The sequence below is a fragment of the Doryrhamphus excisus genome, chromosome 7 (assembly GCF_030265055.1).
Source record: "Doryrhamphus excisus isolate RoL2022-K1 chromosome 7, RoL_Dexc_1.0, whole genome shotgun sequence".
Classification (NCBI taxonomy): domain Eukaryota; kingdom Metazoa; phylum Chordata; class Actinopteri; order Syngnathiformes; family Syngnathidae; genus Doryrhamphus; species Doryrhamphus excisus.
The window spans coordinates 15,931,244-15,955,242 of NC_080472.1; the positions used below are offsets into that span (position 1 = coordinate 15,931,244).

General features: G+C 41.4%; 1 protein-coding gene across 2 annotated transcripts in view; it reads left to right on the top strand.

Moving 5' to 3' along the window:
* tbc1d22a (TBC1 domain family, member 22a) overlaps positions 1-23,999 on the top strand; it is a 121,965-nt gene that overhangs the window by 75,456 nt on the left and 22,510 nt on the right. For both annotated transcript variants that reach the window (XM_058078049.1, XM_058078048.1), the window contains exons 11-13: positions 5,762-5,868; positions 15,826-15,901; positions 23,200-23,327. In XM_058078049.1, coding sequence (XP_057934032.1) covers positions 5,762-5,868; positions 15,826-15,901; positions 23,200-23,327 — 311 coding nt within the window. The remainder of the gene's footprint in view (positions 1-5,761; positions 5,869-15,825; positions 15,902-23,199; positions 23,328-23,999) is intronic.

Consider the following 23,999-nt stretch of genomic DNA (forward strand, 5'->3'; position numbering starts at 1 on the left):
GGTCGCAGGGGGTGTGCTGGAACCTATCCCAGCTGACCCTGGACTGGTCGCCAGCCAATCGCAGGGCACAAACGTCATAATTATGAGAAATGTTAATAGTTGGGGAAAAAAAACAGCAAAAATAAACAGCTGTAATTTTGCAAGAATAAAGTCAAAATATCGAGGAAAATGTACAATTTTCAACAAGAAAAAAGTAGCACAGAAACACGTAATGAAAAAATGTCTTAGTAGCATAGAGTTGAAATAAAAAATGTTTTTTGTCATAATATGACAAACTAAGAAAAAAAATGTTTTGGAAAACATAATAATATGGTAATAGTCATATTATAAAAACACAATTTGATTCACTCTTTAAGATGAGATGCCATTTTTTCATATAACTATAATAATAACTATAATAATAAATATCAAAGTAGCCCAGCGTGCTCTTGTTTTTTAGAAGGAAAAGTTGGGGCACCTGTGGTTTTAGGAAGGAAGACACCTTACTCTCCCATTAACCAGTAGTGGTGATCGATTATATCGATCCCAACGTTGGTATCAATATTGATCGATACCGATGTAAAAAGATGAATACTTGGGCTTCAGTTGGTTTCCTTCAAGATGCAACCTGGCTGTGTGTCTCTGCTGTCTGTCACAGCGGGGAGACGGCTCCCTTATTATTACAGATGTAGTAATAATAATAATAATAATAATAATGATAATGTTTTGTTGGCTTGTACAATAATGACATCCAGCAGAAACCGTTTTTGTTGTGATATTAATTCTCAGCATCATCCTTCCCTTTTCTTAATGTTTAAGTCTACGAGCGCGTTTATTTTCTCCTTCCCCTCTATGCCGGTGACAGAATTTAGATGACATTGTCACCCATGCGCATGTGGAATCAATTGAAATTGTATGCACTGTATATTGCGCAATATGGCCGCGTGGGTAGAGCTATTTTGTCAATGAACGTGATGCGTAGGGCTTGCTTGACATTGAGCACTTGGAGCTGCATCACCCCAAGAAACAATCTCACCCCAGGCTAAGTGGGTCATTATGTGTGCGCGCATAGGCAGATATGGTATTAATAGCGGTATTCTATTTCATGTCAAGGAGTTACATTATCTTGCCAAGAGCTGGAGTGCCTGCTGTTTGATGTATGGACATGAGGCTTACCACATATAATGTGAGATAGGCACATTGCTTTGGTGATTGTATTGATTTTATAACCTAAAGGTAGCTTTATCACTGGTGAGGTTCATCTTTGCTGTGTGAATGAGCAGTGGTGTCAGCAAATGATGGATTGATTTTGGATTTCTTCATTTTCTGTACATTAGTGTCACGGGTCGGCTGGAGTCTACACAGCTGACTTGGCTGAGAGGCGGGGTACTGTCTGGGCTGGTTGCTGGTTCATGACAGGCCGCATGTAGACACCATCACGTTCTCAGCTAGTCACCTAACGTGCACGTTTTTAAGACCTGGAGAAATGTTTGCATTTTGTTCCCTTGCTGCACCTAAAATGAACTGAACTTTCTAAATACAGATTTTTTTTTTACATTATTACAGCAATGTAGACATGAACTAACATGTCTCTAGTTACATTTACACTCCTCTTAGTCACTCTTTACATCACATCTTATGCTGTCGGCCACTAGTTAGTAAACTACTTTACACAGCGGCATGACTCTATCATACATTATTGTACATACAGTAATCTACAGTATACAGGCCGCACCAGTGTATAAGCCACAGGTGTTTGTTTGCGTTGCAACATAGAATATTTAGTACACAGAAAGATTTTTTAAAACTTTTCATTCATTAAATGCTTTTTTCCAAACAGCACTGAATAGTGTGATGAACATGTCTAGTTAAACCAGAAAAGTCATTCATCTGCATCTTCAGATCACCATCAGAATTGAACCGCCTCCATCACACACGTTGTCAGTCACTCTCTTTGGTTATTGCTCTGTGTCTGACGCACTATAAAGCACATGTGTCAATGGAGAGCCGAAACACTGCAAGATTCACCAGCAGGTGATTTAACCAATGAGCTCCTACCATCAAATTGAAGGTGTTGATCATTAAAATTAACTGCTTTACTCACTGGTTGGATAGAAAACCGACATCACACGAGTTTGACACCGATGCTATAAAGAAAGACACGCTTAATATTCTTTGTTTTCCCAGTGTCACTCATTTTTTTTCTGTTGTAGTGGAAAACAGAAACTGTCTGAATTATGCACTTGATCGATCTTACTTAATATTTGTGAGATCAAAACATGATGGCTGCACAAGACTTTAAAATGTTTAGCATCCATTCGCTACTTCCTGAAGCTGCACCACTCTAAGCAACATGGGAACAGTAGTTATCTTGGCCATGAATTAGCCGCGTCACTGTATAAGAAAAATAAAAAGTATACCGGAAATTAGTGCTTAACACACCTTTCTCCACCTTACATCACCCCCAGCTGTGTATTGCCATTGTGGTGTCCTGCTGTGATTTCGTGCTTCGCATGTATGAGTCAACGTGTTAGTGAGAGCCTGGCCAGATTGACTCACCTCATGATGACAGCTGGGATGCCACCTCTGGAAACTGTTCATCTCTCATTAACAGTGGTGTTATCGCACTAATTGTACTGACGCTGGCTTGCATAAGTGTTAGTGTGAGGTGCAGAGTGTGTGCATGTTTCACAAGCAAGCTAACGTGTGGCTCATTTAGAGTGTTAGGCATGGGAGATGTAACATGTTTAGAATCTTTGCCCCAAAAAAGTTATTCCATTAATTGGATTAATCCTGCTGCAGCGCCACCAGAAATGATAAAAAATGACTGCACCACTTGCTTTAATCTTATGGATGGTGAACTCCTGTTTCAACAATGTGATGCTCTCTGATGGTTTGTGATTCATTTAAATCAACAGAAGGCTTTTTTATTTCTACTGCAGATGCACACTCACACACACTACCTACCGCAGATTCTCTTTATGATTACATCAGGCTAAATTAGGTCTTTTATCATCCTACATCACATTACCTTGTGGCCCATAGTCGTAGAGGGCAGATGGCGGCACTGGTTGTGAGTGTTGTGTCTGTGCTTGTCGGCACTGGCGCTGCGGTCTCCCGAGGTGTGACCCGACTCGGCATACCAAGCTGTGCCAGTTGCGCACAGCTGGCAACAACCAAGCAGTTGGTCTCACTGGACATGTTGCCCCCCATTTTGTGCCAGGACAAACAGGAAATGAGCCCTGGGGCTTAGTAGGTACGTGTGGCCAATGGGACCAGAGAGTAGAAGAGGACGGGATAATGTCAAATTGCCGGGAGGAAAATATATTCATTCATGGAATGATCTTTGCCGAAGAGTCTTAACATTGTACTTGACAACAGTTGATTTTTTTTGGAGGTGCGTCAGACAACATTGAAGCTGGAGCATCCTCAAATTCCCATGTTTACAATTTGTTAAGCATTCAGAGATACGCACAGGGATCATGTCCCTAAAAGGGAATGCTGTTGTGTATCCAAAGTAAGCCACAAAGAGAATCATCCATCCATATTGCATTGAATTGGAATACGGTAGAGAGTTGAATTAAGAAAGCACTTAAAGGTCCCCTATTATACAGAATGCATATATTAATGATATTTTAATTAGGGTTTGGGACATCCATGGGGGCCGGTAATAACACTGTGGATCGTTCAAATGTTTTTATTTTGAATCCTAGTTTCAATGCCCACTTTTTTATTACCAGAAGAAAACAGGAAATGAGCTCTCTCTTGGCCAAGTGTAACCAAGAGTTTCAGGATGCTCGCTGTTGTCATGGAAGGTCGGTGTAAATAAGGGATTGGCGCTACGGCTAAGCAAGTTTATTCATGTGCACAGACTCTCTATTAGCAACAGTGCAAGGACCTCGGTCAACACAACAAACTTCCAGCCTTCAAAATAAGAGTGCATTTGGGATACTTTCTGGAGGGTGGGGGTGATGTGATGAAATAAAGGGGTTCTGGTGATTATGTGAGCGGCTGAATTCTGGACCATTTGAGGGGAATTTGTGTGGGAGGGCCGACGAGGAGAGAGTTGGAATCACCAATACTAGTTGAAAATAGCCCTGTGAAAGATTCATAGTCAAGTTGATAAAAAGTTCATATCATTAAAATCCAAAAAATAACTCTAGTTAGCATCCTCATATGACCCAGCCTCTTAAAAGCATCAGGATTGAGGATCGTTAGGAATCGGAACTGGAATAGTTCAAATTCAAATGATGCCTGACTCTATCTCTAACATTGTGTGTCCTTAGAGCTTGTTTATGGACACCAAACATGACAAATATCTATAACCTTCTCTTGTTTGTCCCACTTTTGAGAGAGGAGGTGCTCAAATGCTTAAATTTTAGGCAGGCTTCGCTATACATCTTAAAACAAAGTCCGGAAACTTGAAGAACGGTGGTTTAAATCATCATCATTCGGGGTTCATCAGGTGAATGTGTTGGTCCGAGGTTCACATTTCTGTTTGTAAGTGAATCATACACAGGATTCACTCCTATGAAGGTGTACAATTTGGTGCTGATCCAAAATTAGAACGATAGTAATCTTCCAGCAATACTGCCACTTTGCAAAAGGATCAAATGGGTCACGAAAAGTTAAGTCTGCTACTTATTGTGAAATCATCAAACACTGGAGCAACAAAGCTTCCCGTGCTTTCATCCTTTCAGCCTCATCAAGTGCGAGGGTACCTGGTTGGAAATGTAACTAATGACCTCCATTTAACTGCTTTTGTAGCATTCATTCAAGCATTCCCTTCCACCGATGGTCACAGGGGGCACTGTTGCCTCACGGTCCTCCCCCCAGAATGAGTCTGCGTGCTCTCTTTTCATCGTGTGTCCTTGCTGGTGTCATGAGCTATGCCCAATTCCAGGGCAACCGCTGGACTCTTTGCTCGTCATCCCTTCTAATCTGCTCCTGTCAAGGTCCACATTTGGAGCTCAGTCCCCACTGTGAGACATAAGCCACCACAGAGCATGAGGGATATTTGGGGTCTCTACATGCAGCAGAGCAAAGGGATTTCATTCTTCATTGTCATTTTCCTTATCAAAATCAAGACAAAACAATTGCTGTTTACACTAACCCAGAGGGAAATGCACACTATGTGCTCTATGTACAGTGGATTTGTAGTTATGTGGCTGCTGAGATTCCTGTCTGTCTGTTTGTCAGACCGAGCGTGCCCATTAGAACACTAAGAGCAGTCTACCCAGGTTGCCAAGGATACCATGCAGAGCTGCCAGGCCCTGTGTTGTACACACATATGAGTCTTACAGTATTCGCTGAAGAGGGCAACACATGCATAAAGACATGTTTTTCTTCCTTTCCGTCTCCGTTCTCATCCTTTCTCAAGATCACTGTTAATCAGTCTTATCTCATCCTCTCCGCTGGCTGTCAGCGTCTTGTCAGAATTGTGTCAAAGCCCCATGCTGTCCGTCACACACTGCTGCCGTTAATGACATCTGATGGCACCCATTGTTGGAGTCACCCACTGGGGACTCCATGTGTGTCAATATCTTGTGCAGCTATTACCATTTTTGTCCATAGAAAGTGTTTTCAAATGTTTAGTTGTTATATTCATACACCCTAATTTGTCCTACTGTCTCAGCACCTAAGAACACCCTTTACCTGCTTCCAGCTTTATAATGGAGCCCCTGCTGAGCGTGTAAACCTGAATTGCTCCCATCCTCTCCCCCTTATCCACAGCTTCTCATTTCTCTTCACTGCTCTCCCTCTCTCTCTTTTTTTCCTCCAGAGGAAGAAGTGGAAAACTTTGACGTGTCCAGTCTCCAGGAAGAGGCTTTGAGGAACATCGAAGCTGACAGCTTCTGGTGCATGAGCAAACTTCTGGACGGCATCCAGGTAAGTCATTGTGTGATCAAAAGATAAGGGGGGGAGAACTCTCGCACAATAGTTTCATACTTTAACACCAATTTACTCTACATGCTGAATCTCCACCTACATGTTGCCCAAGGGTAAGATCTTCTACTGGGCTATTGATACTATGGAAGTGGGTGGGAAGCTGCGGGGCTCGTCACACTCATTGGCATTCTTTCTCCTATCCCTGGAACAGATTTTATTTACTGTTTCTGCTGAAATGTGGCTGTAACTTCTACAATTTCACACCTAGTATTCAAACCTTCACTATTTGGTATAGTGGTATTTTATGCAGTCATATGAAATATGATCGTATTTGTTATTATTGTGCACACAAAAGAACGGACATTTGTAAAAACATTCACCGCTACTATCTTGCCTATACTATTATCCCATCTCACAGATACAACACGTGGTGGCGCTGCAATTTACTGACTTGAAATTTCGCACATAGCTCAGTGTACTCTACACTCTCATTTAAGGGTGTATACTTAAGGCTGAATCCCCACTAAATAACATAATAACCGCAATCCTTATGTGAGACATTTCTTTTTATTGTGCACGCTTGAGATTTAAAAACGGATAAAAAGAGCAGAATGCATGTAATGGGACGTACCTATTCTGTCCATAAAGCTTTATGAAGAAACCACCAAAAAATGTCAACAACCTGCATTTTTTTTATTGTCCTGTGCCACATATAATTTAATAAGAAATATAAATATTTTAATAAGTAAACTAAAAACAAACAACAAAATTGAAAAATGCTAATATAAATATTTTAATATTTAGGTTTCATATTTTTACAAGAATAACGTCACAATTTTATGAGGGGAAAAATGTCATTTTAGCAGCATAAAATTGAAATGTTTAAGAAATGCTTTTCTAATATCATGAGAAACAAACGAAAAAATGAATAAAATTGTAATTTTTTGGGGAAAAAAATTTATGTAAATGAATAGAATTGCATTGAGTTTTCCCCAAATTTGTCTTTTTCTTCAACTTGAACATAAATGATCGTCCCAACATCTCCCAGTGGTGAGACTTTTACATTGCTAAGGCCTTTATTCAAGGTGTGCATGCTTGAGCATTCATTTATTACAGTCAATTTGTAGCCAATTCATTTTAGAAATGAATAGTCACTGTTCCTTGTTGCTCCTGGGGGATGCAACCAGTAGAGGAAGCTGAACTTGAGAGCCGAGGAAGTAAGAGAGAAGAATGGGCTGTGTCTCTTCTGTCTGTGTGTGCATGAATGACGTCCTCTCCATGCTTGTTTATTTGTGACCTTGGCTCCAAACTAATTATGTACAATGCATCTGGGAAGCCATGTTTCCACCCCCCTATATCCCTTGCCCTCCCTAATGCTTTTTAAACAATCCGGTGGAGGCTTGAGTGCTTCACTGCCGTAATTAGTTGGTGATCCTTTTCTCTGACCTCCTCTCCAACCCCTCTCACGTCCACCATTCTCTATTAAACTAAACTGTGTCCTGAAGGTGGGGGGTCTCAAGGGTGGAGGGAACGGGAACTGTCTGTGTAATTACATTTATTCATTGCCTTTAAAGCGCCTCGTACGTCCTCTGAAACCTGTGTCATGCTGTATTGTGTGAGGAAAATTGCATCACGATGCTAATAGAAAGATGTATTTTATGTTAAGAAGGCTGCAAATATAAGACAAACCCCTTTGTCATCACGTGTTTACAAAAATTGGTTTAAAGACAAAGCAAATATATATATTGTACTTTTAGATTAATTTGTTATATAAGTAATATAATAACAAAGATGCTCAACTTTGGTGTTTTTTGTCTTAAAATTAGCATTATAGCATTTTACTGGTGTATGTGAGTGATGGGAAGAAAAGCTCTAATTTGATTTAAAGACCCGGGTATAAGACAACTGGGCTTTGTAGGGGAAAATTACCATCTTATATTTGAGCCACTCCAATTTGCTTATTTGAAACCTAAGATTTTTCAAACTGCTTGGTGCAAATAGGGCAAATATTTTTTCTTGCCATGGAATCCACTCAGCTTCAGCCATGGCATGTTTGCTCGGCTCTGTGTAGCCAGTCTCCATGTAGACTGAAAGTCATCTGTTCATTTATTAATTTTGGGTGGACAAACACCCTATAGTGAGGGAGCAATATTGGAACCACGATGTACAGTAGCTAGGGATGACTGTACATGATTTACAAAGAACTATGGAGGTCAGACCCCAGGACGAAGCCAAAACGCACCATCATCTCCGCAGGTGACCCCAATCACCCCTCCCCAACGCTTGAATGCACATGTTCAACCCCCAATGCCCCAACACCGGCCTCCAACAAGCAGCCGAGCGGCAAAACCCACAAAGACATGTGACGGACTGATAAATCTGATGGTTCAATGAGAACTGGCATTCAAAAAAAATAAAATAATAAAAAACGGCATTCAGAAAGTGCTGATATAATGCCAAACACATCTCACCATCATGAGACCAGGATGACAATATGGCTACCACCACATTGCATGGCGCCAACAGATTGCTCCCAGAGGGAAGCAGCCACGAGCCTTGAGCGTCATGTAGGCTGTTGGGATCCCAACCGCCCAGCCCCCAGCCACTATTATTATTAACTGGGACTTGTGTGCACCTTTAAGAATCAGGCCCTGGGAAGTGACGTGGGACATCAGTTAGCTGAATTGACTGTTAGCTGAGTGCTAGCAGAAGGTTTGCAGTGTAGAGAGGAGCCGACAGCAGCTCCTGTTTGTATAGTTCACTGCATGTGTTCTCTGCTATGTAATAAAACGATTCAAGTGCATCATGAGTACCGCCTTAACCACAAAGAGTCGCAATAGAGTGTCTAGCAGTCAGTAACAATACATTAATGTGACAATAACCACCAGGAAGTACGCTGTCAAGGCTAATGTGTGAAGCTATCATCTTATTTATGTCTATATATATGTATTTTATTATGTCTTCTATATTGGGTAATCCAAGTGCAAAAGTGACTACAGGGGTGTTATTTCATCTCTACAGGGCTCTAGTGATGGGGAAAAACTATTTTTAGAAGGTCATGAACAGGTTTTCTAAGCTGTAACGCTGAAAAAAATGGAATGGATGACTGTGCATGTATGCTCTAAATTCGACCTGTATTATCACATACGTATTTAGATATCATTATTGACCTTATGGTGAATGAGATGTGTGTATTTTGCAGGGAAAAAATAAGATTTTGATGAAAAATCTGGCCATTGATGCTGAATCAGCAGTATGCAGGCATCTCACTGTATTTTCAAATTTTGCAAAGTGTCCAAAATTGTTTCTAAAGGCATGGAAAATTAACTTTTGTTAGTTTTAGTACAGTATACCTTTAATTGAGCATTCCCAAATGGCTCTACCCCACTGTAATACAACTAAAACCCCTTCTCCCATGATGGCTACTTCCAGTTGCTTCCAGGCTGAAGTGGAAGCAATTTCATATATTTTATTGTGACGTCCAGGACCAACGCACATCCTCTGTGAGTGACAGTTCCTGCGTCCGTCCGCCCGGCCTCGACACGTAGGGCATTGTTAAATAGACCAACACTGCTGTGAGTGCGTGATCTCGAGCCTATCAACAAGATAAGCGCGCTGTACTGTGCAGCCCATTTACACATCAAACTGGCAGCTGACAGTAGCAACGTCAAGTTCTTGCAAACATGTTTGAACTACCTAATCCCCTCCACTACAGAGGGATATTGAAATGGACATCTAATCCCATGTCAAAGATACCTGTGACCTCATGAAATTAATTAGAGATTGAAAAATGTACATAATGTACATAATGACTGGATTGCCTCCAAATGAGTGTATGTACCTTCTTGAAACAGCTATTTTAAGTCCGCCCTGGTGTTCCCTTAGTATTTCTAGCAGCTAATTACTCTTGGACTGTGCTAAATTGGACAGCGCTTCCAGCTAACTTATCTCATTTAACTTATTACAATGGTTCCACATCTTCATTTAATTTAAATGGAGCTGTCGTGTCTGTCCATTGATATGCTGTTGATATAAATATTTCAAGGCAATTTGCTCATTCATATTCATCATTAACATGCACGGTGCAAGTTAGAAGCGTGCATTTTTGGAGGTGTAGCAACAGGAAAGGGCGGATTGCGTCTTACCTGTCGTTCCCGGAGAGGAAAATGAAAAGTCAAAAAGTTCAGAAAGTCCATTATTCCGCTAGCACACCCCCGAGGGCTCTTAGTTTTTAAACCTAGCAGATGAACACCTGCCTTTTATGCTAATTTTGCACATATGCCTTTTGGAGCGGTGGCTTTTCAATGTGTTTTTCAGCCCAAGGGGGGTCACATTGGGATATTAACTTATTACTGGTAGCCCCAGCCCAGCATGAAAATGCCTCCCACCATGGTTTGGTTATCATAGCATAATTTGGCGTATGGAATGTTTTTGAATCAGTTTGTGCCGAATGACCCCACTAAACCCCAACCTGACAAATATGTAACGAAGAATGTACAATGATTAAAGGCTTGACCGCTCCCTCTGCTGCCGCTCCTCGTCTGAGTTGCATCCAAGTCCTTGCTTGGAACGCATGCAAAAACGTGTGTGTGTGTGTGTGTGTCTGTGCTCATTGTCAAGGCAACCATCTGTTTCCGCGGTACCAGCTAGAGACGGGTCTCCGTTGCGTAGGAACAAGGGTCCTGTGATCTAACGTCTAGCAGACGGTCGCAAGACCAAAACTAGACCCCGTGTTTGGTCCTCAGCTCCCCATGGACTTCCTGGTCTGTCACTCAATCTACCACCTACACACATAACCAGCTGGTGTTTGCCATCTTACTGAAGTTCTTAGTCACAGGATGTTAATAGATCTGCACGAAACCAGTGTTAGCGTGCTAGCTGCAATGCTAGTTGTACCCAAAGAAGTGTTCCCTAAACTTGAAGAAAAACACAGCAAAATTAATGCTGACAGACAGTTTTCCAGAAAGTAGATGACGTTAGCCTTATTTGACAGACACAGCGTGTTTTTACCCTCCGTTGTTTCGGTTGTGGTTGGCACCGAAAATGAAGTCTTTCCAGTCACAAGTCATCTTACAGCAATGGCAACAATGCCTTTAATGCCACTGTGGACATTTTTGGATAGTTGCTTTTTAACTTTATTCCAAATGACAGAACAACAAACCTCTCACACACATCATGGTACGATGGAAGCGACAAAACCCTATTTGCTTTTTCTTGACATTATCTTCATTGACATCACTTCATTGGGAAGTGTTATCAGCAGCTCCAGTGAGAAAAATAATTCATGTAATTCAGTTGTTCGAAGTGCAGCCCCCAACACTTTCTGAAAATATTATTTAACAAGAAAACAAATGTGAAATTATAGGAATGGAAACCAATAAACGGTATCGGCAAAGACAAGTTTAAATATTTGGTCGGTATTTTCCAGAAAAAGGATGAGTTGCACAGTCCTGGCGAGTCCATTACAAATATGCTCTAAAGCACACATGCCAGCCGGTGGAAAGCTACACAATTTGTCCCATCTATTGCGTACTAAAATCCTTCAATCCCTCTTGTATATTGTATGTCTTTATCTCAACCTGTTTTATATAATCTTTTTTTCTGTCACACCAAAGACTAGATAACTGCACTGTCCTTCACTTCTCTCTACCAACACTGCAACATCTATTATTGTAAACCCTTTATCTTTACCTGTCATCTGTCTCTTTCTCTTTCGCTCACCTACAACACAGAACAGCGCATTGTTGTGTCGCTTCTGTCCCACTTGCTGATAGACATCCGGCGTTCCCAATAGAAGGCAATCTGAGTCCAGTGCGGAGCCATTGTTGCCTCTAATAGAATGGACTGAAGAGGTGAAGAGGCGCGATTGATTCAGCCGACTGAGTGGGTGAATGGTGGCGTGAATGAGAGGTTTTTGACACCGTGTTTGTACACTCTGGGGGATGTCCAGATGTGGTTTATGAATAGCGAAATGCAGGCGATAGTTTCCTCCTGTTGCCTCATTCGGTGAAAGCTACTTGATATTGGAGTCTGGTTGAAGGAAGAGGACATGACAAGAAAGGAAAAAATAAAGTAGACAATACGTTGATCTAAAGCACTTGTCAGTGGAGGGCCGAGACACTGCAGATTTTCTCTCCGGCCAGTTTCTTAATTGATGAGCTCCTTCCCTCAAATTGAAGGAGGTGTTGAACATCAAAATTACCTGCTTTAGTGACCGGCTGGAAAGAAAACCCGCAGTGTCTCGGCCCACCATGACACCCTTGATCTAAAGAGACTAAGTAGATAAAGTCGAAGGGAAACGGAGCCAAGGACATCCAAACAAAATAAAATGCACTGCAGTTTGGTACTAAATGAAACATGAGGGAGCACAACAAAGCAGAGGAGACATTATCATACACTGGTAACTCTTAGTCATATCTGGCCCGATTAGCATCACAGCAGCAATAAAAATAGACGGAAATGTTGTTTCTGTCCAAGCTCCATATGGTTTACATCACTACTTATGACGCTAATGGAACCTTTACCGCAATATTTTGCAAGCGCAGTGAAACATGGGCAGGCTTATAATGTCAGTGAATATCATGTAATGGTAATGGTTTGGTTTATTTGGAACATGCATAACAAACTGCAGTGCATTGGCTCTGCACAATTCACCATGTCCAAAACGGTATACATACTGGGCGCTTTTTAGCTTCAGCGCTACGTGTGAGCACATCTGGTTCCGAACTGGCAATTGCAGTACATTGGACTTCATTTCCCAGTTGTTGTTAAAGAGTTAGATCAATATATATATATTTGTTTGCACCACTGGGGCAAAAAAGGACGCTATGCCACGTTTTTTCACAAAAGTGTCTGAGTCTTGCAACAACAGAATGTTTGGGTGCGCCACAAACCCATGTAGTTTTGCAGAACATTGCTTCGCATTACTTCCGCTTTTAATCTCTCGTCGACTGTCGAAATAAAACAAGGCAGATGCCAATATGTGTCAAAATGCCGGATATTGGCTTGATTATCACTGCCCTGTCTGCTCTCTGTGGCCCTTTTCTGGAAATTTCAAGGATTTTATGCAACGGGAGTCAATATTTTCTTCAATGATTCTGCGTAGGAGACGAAGAAGAAGGCAAAATTTTGTCTATAGCAGTTTTAGGAGAACCTGCCGTAGCATCTGTTATGAGGAGTGTGTGGGTGGTAGAAGAGATGGGACATTGCCGTGAGCTTTTTCACTGGCACCTTCCATACCGGATTTTCCTGACTATAAGTTGCTCGGGAGTGTAAGTCAAAAATGCATAATGAAGAAGAGAAAAAATCATATATAAGTGGCATTTACGAGGGGAAATTTATTTTCTAAAATCAGACACCAAGAGCAGATATTTTAGGCACGTTATTGTAAACAAGTAGTGAACATAATAACATAGTAACATAACATAGTAAACATAATCAAATGGAGAACAAACTACATATACATGTACCTCTTTTGTTAATGGAACGTGAATAGGTGGTGTGGTAACATAACTCATTAACAGTTGTTCAGATAACTATTGCCGAAATAACACAACAGCTTGTAATTTATTTATATTATATAATTTATTTACGGATTTATATTTACTTTTGAATCTAACTAAAAATCTAACTCTTTACTTCACACTGACATGAAAAAATCAAATTCAGGTCACCTTAGAGCAAAACAATGGTAATTGACCTGCAGTGTGAACGTAACCTCACGTAACACAATGTACCAGGTTTTCTCATAGAGGAAATGTTTGAATCACAATGGCCTTGTTGTCATCAAAGGATACACTCGAGAGATAACATAAGGAAAAGTTGTAGAAGCAGGAGATAATGAAGACAACTGCAACAATAGGGATCATCTGTGTGAATAACACAGAGGACGTGGAAGTTAGACTGATTGAAATGCAGTAAGGAGAGTGGCAGAAAAAAAAAAACGAACAATTGAGAAAAGTGCATAGAGCTGTATCAAAAGCCGCAACATACTCCGCCGCGACTTCCGAGACAGGCAGAAAACAAGACGCAGGTGAGAGGGAGAGAAACTACTAGTTGATTAAAGCCAGAAGCCTCAATAATGCAAATGTAATTACTTGTACCGGCTTGCTTGTGCTCCTCGCCAAATTAAGACCCCCGTGTGCGAGGAGGGGTCTTAAGGCAGAAAATGGAGCTGAATTACAAAAGGCAAATGGACATGCGAGTCAGATAAATGGCTCGGTAAATTAGCACGTTGAGTAAATAGCTCTCGGGAATTTATCTTATTTATTTATAATTTATCTCATCCAAATCCATTCAGGTTACAAAAACCTAAGGGGTGTTGTCATGGCGACGCTGTTCTAGCACATTTACTTGCATTTGCACTTGAGCTTTTCTTCCTGTCACACACACACAGAGAAATCACATGGCAGAATAGAATCAGTTGTAATACTTTAAATAGAAAGTGAAGACCAAAATATAAAAGATTTCTTTCCAGCAAGCCGCTGGTGGGTTTGGGTTGGGTGGGGGTGCACGCACCTTCATTCTGCTGAGCCTGAAGGACAACTGGAGCTGTTTATTACTCAAACCCCCCCGCCCCCCCTCCCTAGGCTTCCTTCTCTTTCCTCTCCTTCTCATTTTCTCTTTCCATCACTCTCCGGTTGTTGGAGGGTTTGCCACATCAGCTGTTCTCCCGCCATACCAAAATGACCCCTCAAGGAAACTTAATCCTGCTTCTTGTTTGTGTGTATGTATGTGTGTGTGTGTGTGTGTGTGTTTTGGACATGCTCGCCCACAGAATGCTTACAGTCCGCTCTCACATGCACAATCCGCAATTTCCACCAACCGACACTACCCACTCCAGCGATCACTCTGTCATTAGAACCTGAAATTCACAGCAGGTTTATTAGCTATCGCCTATCCATAATTGACCCTATGGTAAATGTACACATCTCTTTCATTCAATTGTTTTCCCATCCACTGTGCACACAAATCAAAATCAGGCCTCCTCTTTGTCTTCTGAGCCACAGACTGCTGGAGCGTTGAAACAGGTATTGGCAAGAAAAACAAGACTGTAACGGCTGCTGCTCTTTTCCCGCTACAAATAAACTGTTAGATGATAACGTGGCAGGATGTGCCAGTTGGCTGCTAAAACACCAAGCAGCCATTTTTACTGGGAAACATGACAAATATTCCTATTACAGATTTTTTGATTGTTTGATTGAATCACCTCAAGTGTTGGCTGCGTCTCTGCAGGTTATGTGTTCACCTGCATCTGTTGCTTTGTGGTTAATATGCACATTCTCATGTATGCAAATGACATTTATTTGGAGCTGTTCTCTGCATAAGCCAAATCAACGATGTGTCATATTGACTCCTAATACGAGGCGGCATTGATTTCCCATAAAGAGTCTGAAAAAGACAGGTTGTCTTATATTGATACATACAAATCAACAAATGGTGCCAAATGTCTTTTCCTTATCAGTTGTAGAGCCAATGGGCCAACATTTATTTAGTGACTGATGCCTATTCCGATTTAAGGGAATAAATCTGATAACTAACATATTAGCAGATTAAATGTTTACATTAAAATAAAAAAAAAAGACCAGATACAGTCATCTCTTGCTACATGGCGGTTCAAACATCATACCCTCTCTATATAGTGTTTTTTCCCCCATAATGTATTCATGAATAAATAATGTTTCATGGTTGAATACGGCCTATTTAGTATGAAAATGTATGCATATTTAAGCAAATTGTACTTATAAATAAAAATGACTAAATGAATGAACTAAACAAATTTAAATAGAGCTTGGACCATTGTGGTATTGTTACGTACAATTTCGATCTGACTTTTTTTATTTTTTTTTACCATGAATAGGTCTTGAGAAAGCGAGGCCGTCTTATATTCGGTTCAGTACTGTATTTTACCTACAGTGGCCTGATTCATACTGACTGATACTCCTTTTTTTCCCCCAGGACAACTACACTTTTGCACAGCCGGGCATCCAGAGAAAAGTCAAGGCCTTAGAAGAGCTGGTCAGCAGGATTGATGGTGAGTGTCATTATCTTCCACTTTCTGTACAAGCCATTCACTTAGCAATGCCCAAGCAAAGTCTTCTCAACCTTAACGTAGATGGCTTCAGTCACTCCTCTTTCAAACCATCTGTCTCCTCTGTCCAGAATGTGTACTTTTTTTGTCCTCGAAAGTGTGTTCTTTCTCTTTGAGATGCATCTGCTACACTTGTTACACACAAGCAGTTGGGGTAACCACAGGTTTCAGGTGCTTATGCTTTTTCTGTTTGGCCTGTGGGCTGGTGGGAACATGTGATGTCGGGTTCTAATAACGGCCAGTTTGTGTTCCAGTAGACTATGTGAGTCAAAAAGTGGGTATTGGTTAGTGTTTGGATTTTTTTGTAAGGCTAACCCGAATGCCCTTCTTGCGTCCTCTGCGGATGTCACAGTCCAAAAAAGCCAACTTATTGTCTTTGACATCCTCTCTTGTGAACTTGATGTTTTTGTCCACTGAGTTAATCTGCTCTGTGAAGGCAAGCACTTCCTGGCTTCTAATTTGTACCCATATATACCAGTGACTTGGTGCTGTTCCCTGTAGACCTCCATGTTGGCCACAATAGGGGATACCGGTGAATCTATAGCACGGCCGGGCTTTTATCTGTCCTTTGACACCACCAAAGAGCGAAACCACTTCTGTCTGGACATGCATCTTCCTTTAGAGGATAACCACACCGGATCTTGCACCAAGTTCTGATACTAAAGCTGTCCTATCTAGTCTGACTCATGTTTAACCCACGTAATGGTTGAGCATGAACTGATGAAGCCTGCTCGGATGAGAGGTGAAACGCCTTTGAAGCTAACCTGCCCAGTTCATAATGATTCAATGAACTTTTTCATCAGTGACTAATCAGATCAATGAAAAAACTGCTGTGGGCTGCACAAGGCCCCCGGGACACACTTTAGGCACCCCTGCTATAGGCCCATAGAAAAAGTAAATATCACCTGATTGCAACCGTCCTTGGTCGCGTCACCACAATGCACTGCGTCAAGCAAATATTGCATTGAAGCATATAATGGTCACGCTATTGGATAACCTTGGTGATGTCCCGCTCCGCTCATACTCTCTTTGTCAGTGAGGGACTTAATTCTCCTTACCTCAAGTATGTGTGAGTATGTGAGTGTTACTAAAGTGTGTGCGCTAGTGTTAATGAAAACAGATTGTTTGCATTTGGTCTGTTGAGTGCGGTTCCAAAGGAAATAAATGAAGATAAAACAGAACTTGCAACGCGCGCCGGCGCCAGCAAAGGCTTTAAAAATATGACTCGGTGTGTTTCACTGTGTTTTACTCCATAAGTGCCCTGTCATCAAGGCCGGGGCAGAGCCATTTTATACCTCGCTGCTTTGACATTACTACCCCTAATGAGATCACAGATAGCCTTTATCTCGTGTTACACGGGCGCTTTTCGCTTTTGCTGTCGCCGTCTACTCCAAAATGACTTATCAGCACCTATCAATGAGGGTTAGAGAGTCATAACAAACTCTGTCTAGAAATGTGGAACTTTTTGACACTGGTATCCCAATGCAATCACTGCAGCTCAGCTGGACTGCGAATAAAACAATTGACTGTGAATATTATATTGGATCTCGGAGCTGCAGGAGCAACAGAGACAAAGGAAGGACGTCTAAAGCATAAAATGTTGACCTCAGCCCGCTGTTTGATTAAATTAATGTTTACAGGACTGGGTCAGCGTGGGCAGGACATTGCTGATCTGTCTGTCTCATCTTCTTTGTCCCTTCTTTTTTTTGAATAACTAGCCGCGGTACGCTTGGAATCAGCAGTAAATAGTACCTCAATCAGGCTTGTGTTCCCACTGTCAACTAAACATGACAGGTTTAGTTATTTTGGTACCGTTTACAACCAACTATAAATTTTAATTACCATGCGATTAAACCAAAATGCAAATAAAAGAGCCTTAACAGCTGATTAAAAACTAAATAATTTCACATGTTGATAGATTTACAAGTGATTAATGACCTGTGCTTACTAGCTGTTGCAACCACAAGGTGGAGATCATTAGCTTTTAAGACGACGCCACTTATGACATACCACTGTGTGTCATAAATGGTGAAGTGTGTGATTTTGTTCTCGCAGGAATACTTAGGAGCCCACTAAATTTAAAGGGACAAAAAGATTTGTACAGAAACAGGCTACACCTGTCTATAACGTCCAGGTGTCCACGTCATGATATCGTCAAGATTTTTTAACTTAAATTAAATGTTTTTTTTATGAACATTGCCAGTAATATGACTACTAGCCCACCAGAAAAGTCGCGGTCATCGCCATCATCTCCTCCTTCTGCATTAAAACCACTAAAATAATCGTCTTCAGTGTCAGAACCGAATAGTCCATCACTCTCTCTGCAGCTATACACCTGGAAATGACGGGACATATAGTAGATGTAGTTTTAAAACCAATACCCACCCCTCTGCATGCCCCTCATGATTGCCCCACATGTACTTACTGATGCTAACTCCTGTTTCGCCTTGTTTGACGCCAAGCGCAGGCGCCGTACCTGCTCAGAAGACAAGCTACTTTGTCGGCATGTTTAAAATGCTTCTCTGATCTCTTTATCACCCTCCCTTATCTCTGTCCCTGTGTATTTTGTGACACGCAAGTGCATTAGCACGGCTTTATTAACATGCAAATTGCCCAAAGGTGAATTTAGTTATGCAAATTTGCAAGCACACTGACAACCTGCGCTGTGCACTTACATTGTGTTAAACAGCTGGTAGTTGCGTTGAGATTGTGCATTGCATTATGAATTATTATTTTTTTTTAAATGCATAGACATTTTGTGGCTCTAGCTTGTGCCACCCTAATATTTGCTATACTTCCTGCACGTTTGTGGTAATATGGGGATTTAAAGACATTGGTGCTGCCATGTTGCTTTTGGCCATTGCATTGAAGGCTGATGAGGTCTTGGTTGCTCTGCTAGTTGCATGAAAATGCCTCATTGGGTTACTGCATCCATTCATTTTCTATTCCGCTTATCCTCAGTAGGATCGCAGGTATGCTGGAGCCTATCCCAGCTGTCTTTGGGCGAGAGGCGGGGTACACCCTGGACTGGTCCCCATCCAATCGCAGGGCACATATCGATAAGCAATCTTTCACACTCGTACCGATGGACAATTTGGAGTCGCCAATTAACCTAACATGCATGTTTTTTGGAATGTGGGAGAAAGCACACTCACACACGGAGGAAACATGCAAACTCTGACTGTGTGGCCAACATGCTAACCACTCGCAGAAAATGTGAAAGGAAGTAAGAATGTGAAGCAAACAATGAAAGGTCAAAAGAGAGCTTGGAGTTGCATTTATGCTGTGCATCAAGGAGAGTCGGGCAAAAACGTCCTCATCAGCACAATCCTGGGAAACACTCACTCGTCACTGTACGACCTCTGACCGACTGATGTTCACCCGCGCTTCGCCAGCCACGGGCCACGAGTCTGTCGCGGCATGGCCTCCATCCCCAACTTTTGCCCCCCGGTAGGAGGGAAGACAAGACTCATCAGTCAATCAGTGTCTATGAGCGATGTCATCCGCAACCTCGCTCAGCCTCAGTAACTAGCCGACCCAGCGTGATGCTTGAGCCAGCTGGACTGCAGCCCACAGTTAAAAAGCTACTAATTTTAGCTCCTCTCCTGCTGTTATAATTCCTCATGACAAATGACAGTCCGACTACCTGCACCTCTTCCTCCCCGTGTTTGCCGAAGCCCCTGATATAAAACAGTGCAAGTTCATTAGTGTAATTTAACTTTGTCCAAAGTTGTTCCCGCTGTTTGGCAGTCAGCCCAGCTCTGTCACCATTCGTCCTTAACGAGGCGCCCTTGTTGTGTGCTTTCACAGCAGCGTGTGATAATTACACTGTGGAGAGGAGCCCCAAATGGTAGCTTTGTGTATGATTGTTTAAATATGCTGGCGTAGACAGGTGTCATTCAAGCGATTGCCATGTGTGTTGTTGTAATGCGTTCCTGTCTGGAAATATCTTGCAAAAAATGTTCTGGCCATCAAAATTGTATTAAAGGTGGTAATGAATGTGTGTATATGCGCGCTTGTCACTCAGACTATGCCGTAGTTCCTCCCTAACTGCCTTTCCTCATAGATTCTCTGACAGCTCTATAATTACAGCTCTATTATGAGACACGCATATGTAGAGATTGAGTGTCATGGGTTCGATTGCTGTGAACTATATGAGTGGCTGAATACTGAGCGGTATTTTTAATCTTTTGTCATGGAAAAGAAGCTGAAAAGCAACATTAATCAGGACCATAGAAAGGGAACAAAGGCTCTCGTAGCAAGTTCAATTCAGACATTAAGAGACTTGCGTTTACCTGCCCTTCATAGATTATGATACATACTTTAATATTACATGGTGATGGTTTTCTTTAGATCAGAGGTCTCCATAATTTTACAAGAATAATGTGATGTTAGGATTAAAAAAAAAAAAGTAATTTCAGTAGCATGAAGTTTGAACGAACAAAGTTTGAATATTGAACATTATTTTTAGAGATTTTTGGAAAATCGGGTTGTTATAGTGTTATCAAAGTCAAAATATTATGGGAATAAATTCATAATTACTAGAATAAAATTTACAATTTTCCAAGAAAAGTTGGTAAGAGACTAAACTAATGAGGAAAAAGTCATTTTAAAAGGGAACTGCACTTTTTTTTTTTTTTTTTTTGTCCATCATTCACAATCCTTATGTGAAACATGAACACATATTCCTTTGCCTTTTCTGTGCATTATTGCCTTTTCTGTGCATTATTCATTCATTCATTTTCTACCGCTTTTCCTCACAAGGGTCGCGCGCGGTGCTGCAGCCTATCCCAGCTGTCTTCGGGCGAGAGGCAGGGTACACCCTGGACTGGTCGCCAGCCAATCACAGGAATATGACAAAACAAGTTAATACAAACTAGTTAAAATGCACATCATTGGGACACACCTATTCTGACGCTTGAACAGCTACTTTGTCCTAACAAAGTATCACAGCGGAGTACTACCTGGGGGAAGGAGGTGTCTTACCTTGTTGACACGAAAGTAGCTTTAGTTCCGATCAATGGGTCTCTTCTGGTAAATCATCAAAATACGGCAAGATACTGTAAGTATTACCTGTTGTCATCAATGTACTTGTATATGAAACATTTTTTAGAGGGTTTTGTAGTTGAAATAGATGTCGCTCATTGACATCCATTGTTCGCTAACTCATATTAACTTGTGTTCTGGCGTAATAATGCACAGAAAAGGGAAATAAATATGTTCATGTTTCAAGTAAGGATTGTCAATGATGGACAAAATTCTCAAAAAGTACAGTCCCCCTTTAAAGGCAGAGTTGCTGGTTGCCGGCAAGTCATACACTCCTGTCCCAGATTGCCATGGGTGTTCTCTGCTTACTACTCTCTGCAATTTCATTTATTTTCAAAGTCTCCCCTTTTTAGAATCAATCACTAGAATACAATTACTCATCCTCTACACATGTACTTGTTAAAAGGCTCTTATTTGACCACATAATTAGAGTTGTCCAAAAGAAATGAGGCGATAAGGATGAGATTGCTTCTCAAGTATGAACACGTGCTCGTCATCCTCAGCATTCGGCACCACTTGGCTTAGACTTCAACCTCCATCCATCCTTCTTCCGCTTATCCAAGGTCGTGTTGTGGGGGCAACGGCTTAAGCAGGGAAGCCCAGACTTCCCTCTCCTCTGTGACTTGGTCCAGCTTCTTGCGGAAGATACTGATGTGTTCCCAGACCAGTTGAGTAACAGAGTCTTTCCAACGTGTCCTGGGTCTGACCCCAGGCTTCCTACTAGTCAGAGGTTCCCTGAACAGTAAATCCACACAGACCAAATCTGTGTTTTCCACATTTATTGTAGTTCATCATAGGAGTAATAAAAAATGGCATTACTATTGTCTGAACTTCCTTGTAGTAGGTCACACTGACTGCACCATGACTGTACCATTTATACACCTCAGTCATGTCTTCCTTTGCTGCACAATTGGTCATTGCGGACAGGCCCAGCTGATTCAGCAAGCGGGGCCATGTCATTGCCATGAATATAAAGCTGCCCCCCCCGCATCAACACTCTCAAGCACACAATAATCAATACCTGTTATGTGTATGTGTGCGGTGTGCTTTTATTACACCCCTTGACGTCCACTTGAAGACAAAAGAGGTCATTGTAGGACTAAAGTGTTTGTACACAAAATAACTCAGGTCAACAGATTTCCACATCATTCATTTGGCTGGTCAATACTGTCAAGATGTACGGATGATTAAATGTGACTATTACCTGGAAAATGAAGTTGAATGAAGGTCCATTTAGTTTTCCTCTACAAGCAACAGGGGGTGTCGAACCTGACATGCTTCTAATCGCCGGGCGTGTGAAAGTGGAACAATATTTGGCCAGCTTTTTGTTGACTTCTCTTGCAACCAGCTGGGTGGATTCCCTCCTGTTAGCAAATGATAAAAAATGACTTAGTTTCATTAATGCAGAACATGATGGTCATCTAGAGGCTGCAAAGGCAGTCACAGAAGATGAGCCAAGACAAAGAGCAACATGTGTACCCTTAAGATTCTTTATTCTGACCTTAGTACTGGATAATCATGTACAATAATCCCTCATTTATTGCTGTTAATTGGAGTGATTTTTGATTGAAGTAGGATTCCTTATTTATACATCAAGTATTTTCCTAGTTTAAGCATAGAAAATACTTTTTGGTAACATGATTAAAGCCCTCAAGACAGGAAAAAACAACCCTATAGTCCCCTTTGTGTGCCCAATATAGTAGATAATAGCCATTAAAGACATAAATAAGACTCATTTGGTTGTGTGTGTTGATGTAAATGTGCTCAGGCACTTGGGGAGATGAGTGGGGGGGCAGACAGGAAGTGACTTCGGGGGTTCAGAGTTAACTTTCAGCTTGCCATGGGTTATGGCAGTAGTTGCCTTTTTACATATTGTGAGGTTCAAACCTGCAATAAGTCTGTTCTTCCGAAAGTCTGGTGCTTGTGTGTCTCACCGAACATACAGTAACATTACTGACACGTAGTGATATAAAATGCTCCATAAATGAATGAATTCAGGATCATATATATCACAGGTGCCACGTACCTCATAAATACCATATGCTAGTAGTATTTCCTTATGCAATCCATTCTGATTTGCACATTGATATATACATTTTTTCATATTACATGTTTTCATATGACTGTATGTACTGAAGTCACAAAAAAAAAAATCACATAGAAAATGACCATTGTTTTCTCACTTCGGCCCACAGAGTCTGTGCATCATCACATGCAACATTACGAGGTAGAATACTTGCAGTTTGCCTTCCGTTGGATGAACAACCTTTTGATGAGGGAGCTCCCGCTACGATGCACCATCAGACTGTGGGACACCTACCAGGTAAACACACTTACACACACACACACACACACACGTTTACTGCAAAGTTTTACCTTACCTTTACGTGTTGCCCTTTAATGTAACTGGGTGCAAGAGTCACGCTCTACACACATCTAGACGTGTTGGTCCGTGCTGCCCTTTTCACATTCAAACCACCTCGTTAGCCGCCCAGCCTACAGTTTTTGCTAGGCGGTTAACCTCCTTTTAGCATTGCCAATTACACCTAATGTTTGTTATTGATTCAGCGCCGCTGCCACTACTTGTGTGGATAGCTCTTGAGCTCAGCTGAAAACATACAGCAGGCTTTCCAGTGGATACTGAGGTTGAGAGGGTAATGCGTAGTTTGATTAGACAAGGAGCAATGGAAAATGTTCCATTTTCTCATTAACATGTGCTGTATGGCACTAGAATTTGTCTCATTAATTAAAAGAAAAAAATATATTTTCTGGTGAATAAGCTGTTACTTTTTCCTTAAACTTTGACTCTTGCGACTTCTACAACTGTGTGGCTAATTTATAACCATCACCTACACTTCAGAAGCAATAATCGTGTATATACCTCTCCGCTCACAAGTCAGTGAGGACACGGTAGCTCTTTCTTTGGCAGGACAAAATCTCGAGCTATAAGGGAACTCATGACGAGCTTGTCAACCCAGTGGGAAGCACAGAAAGT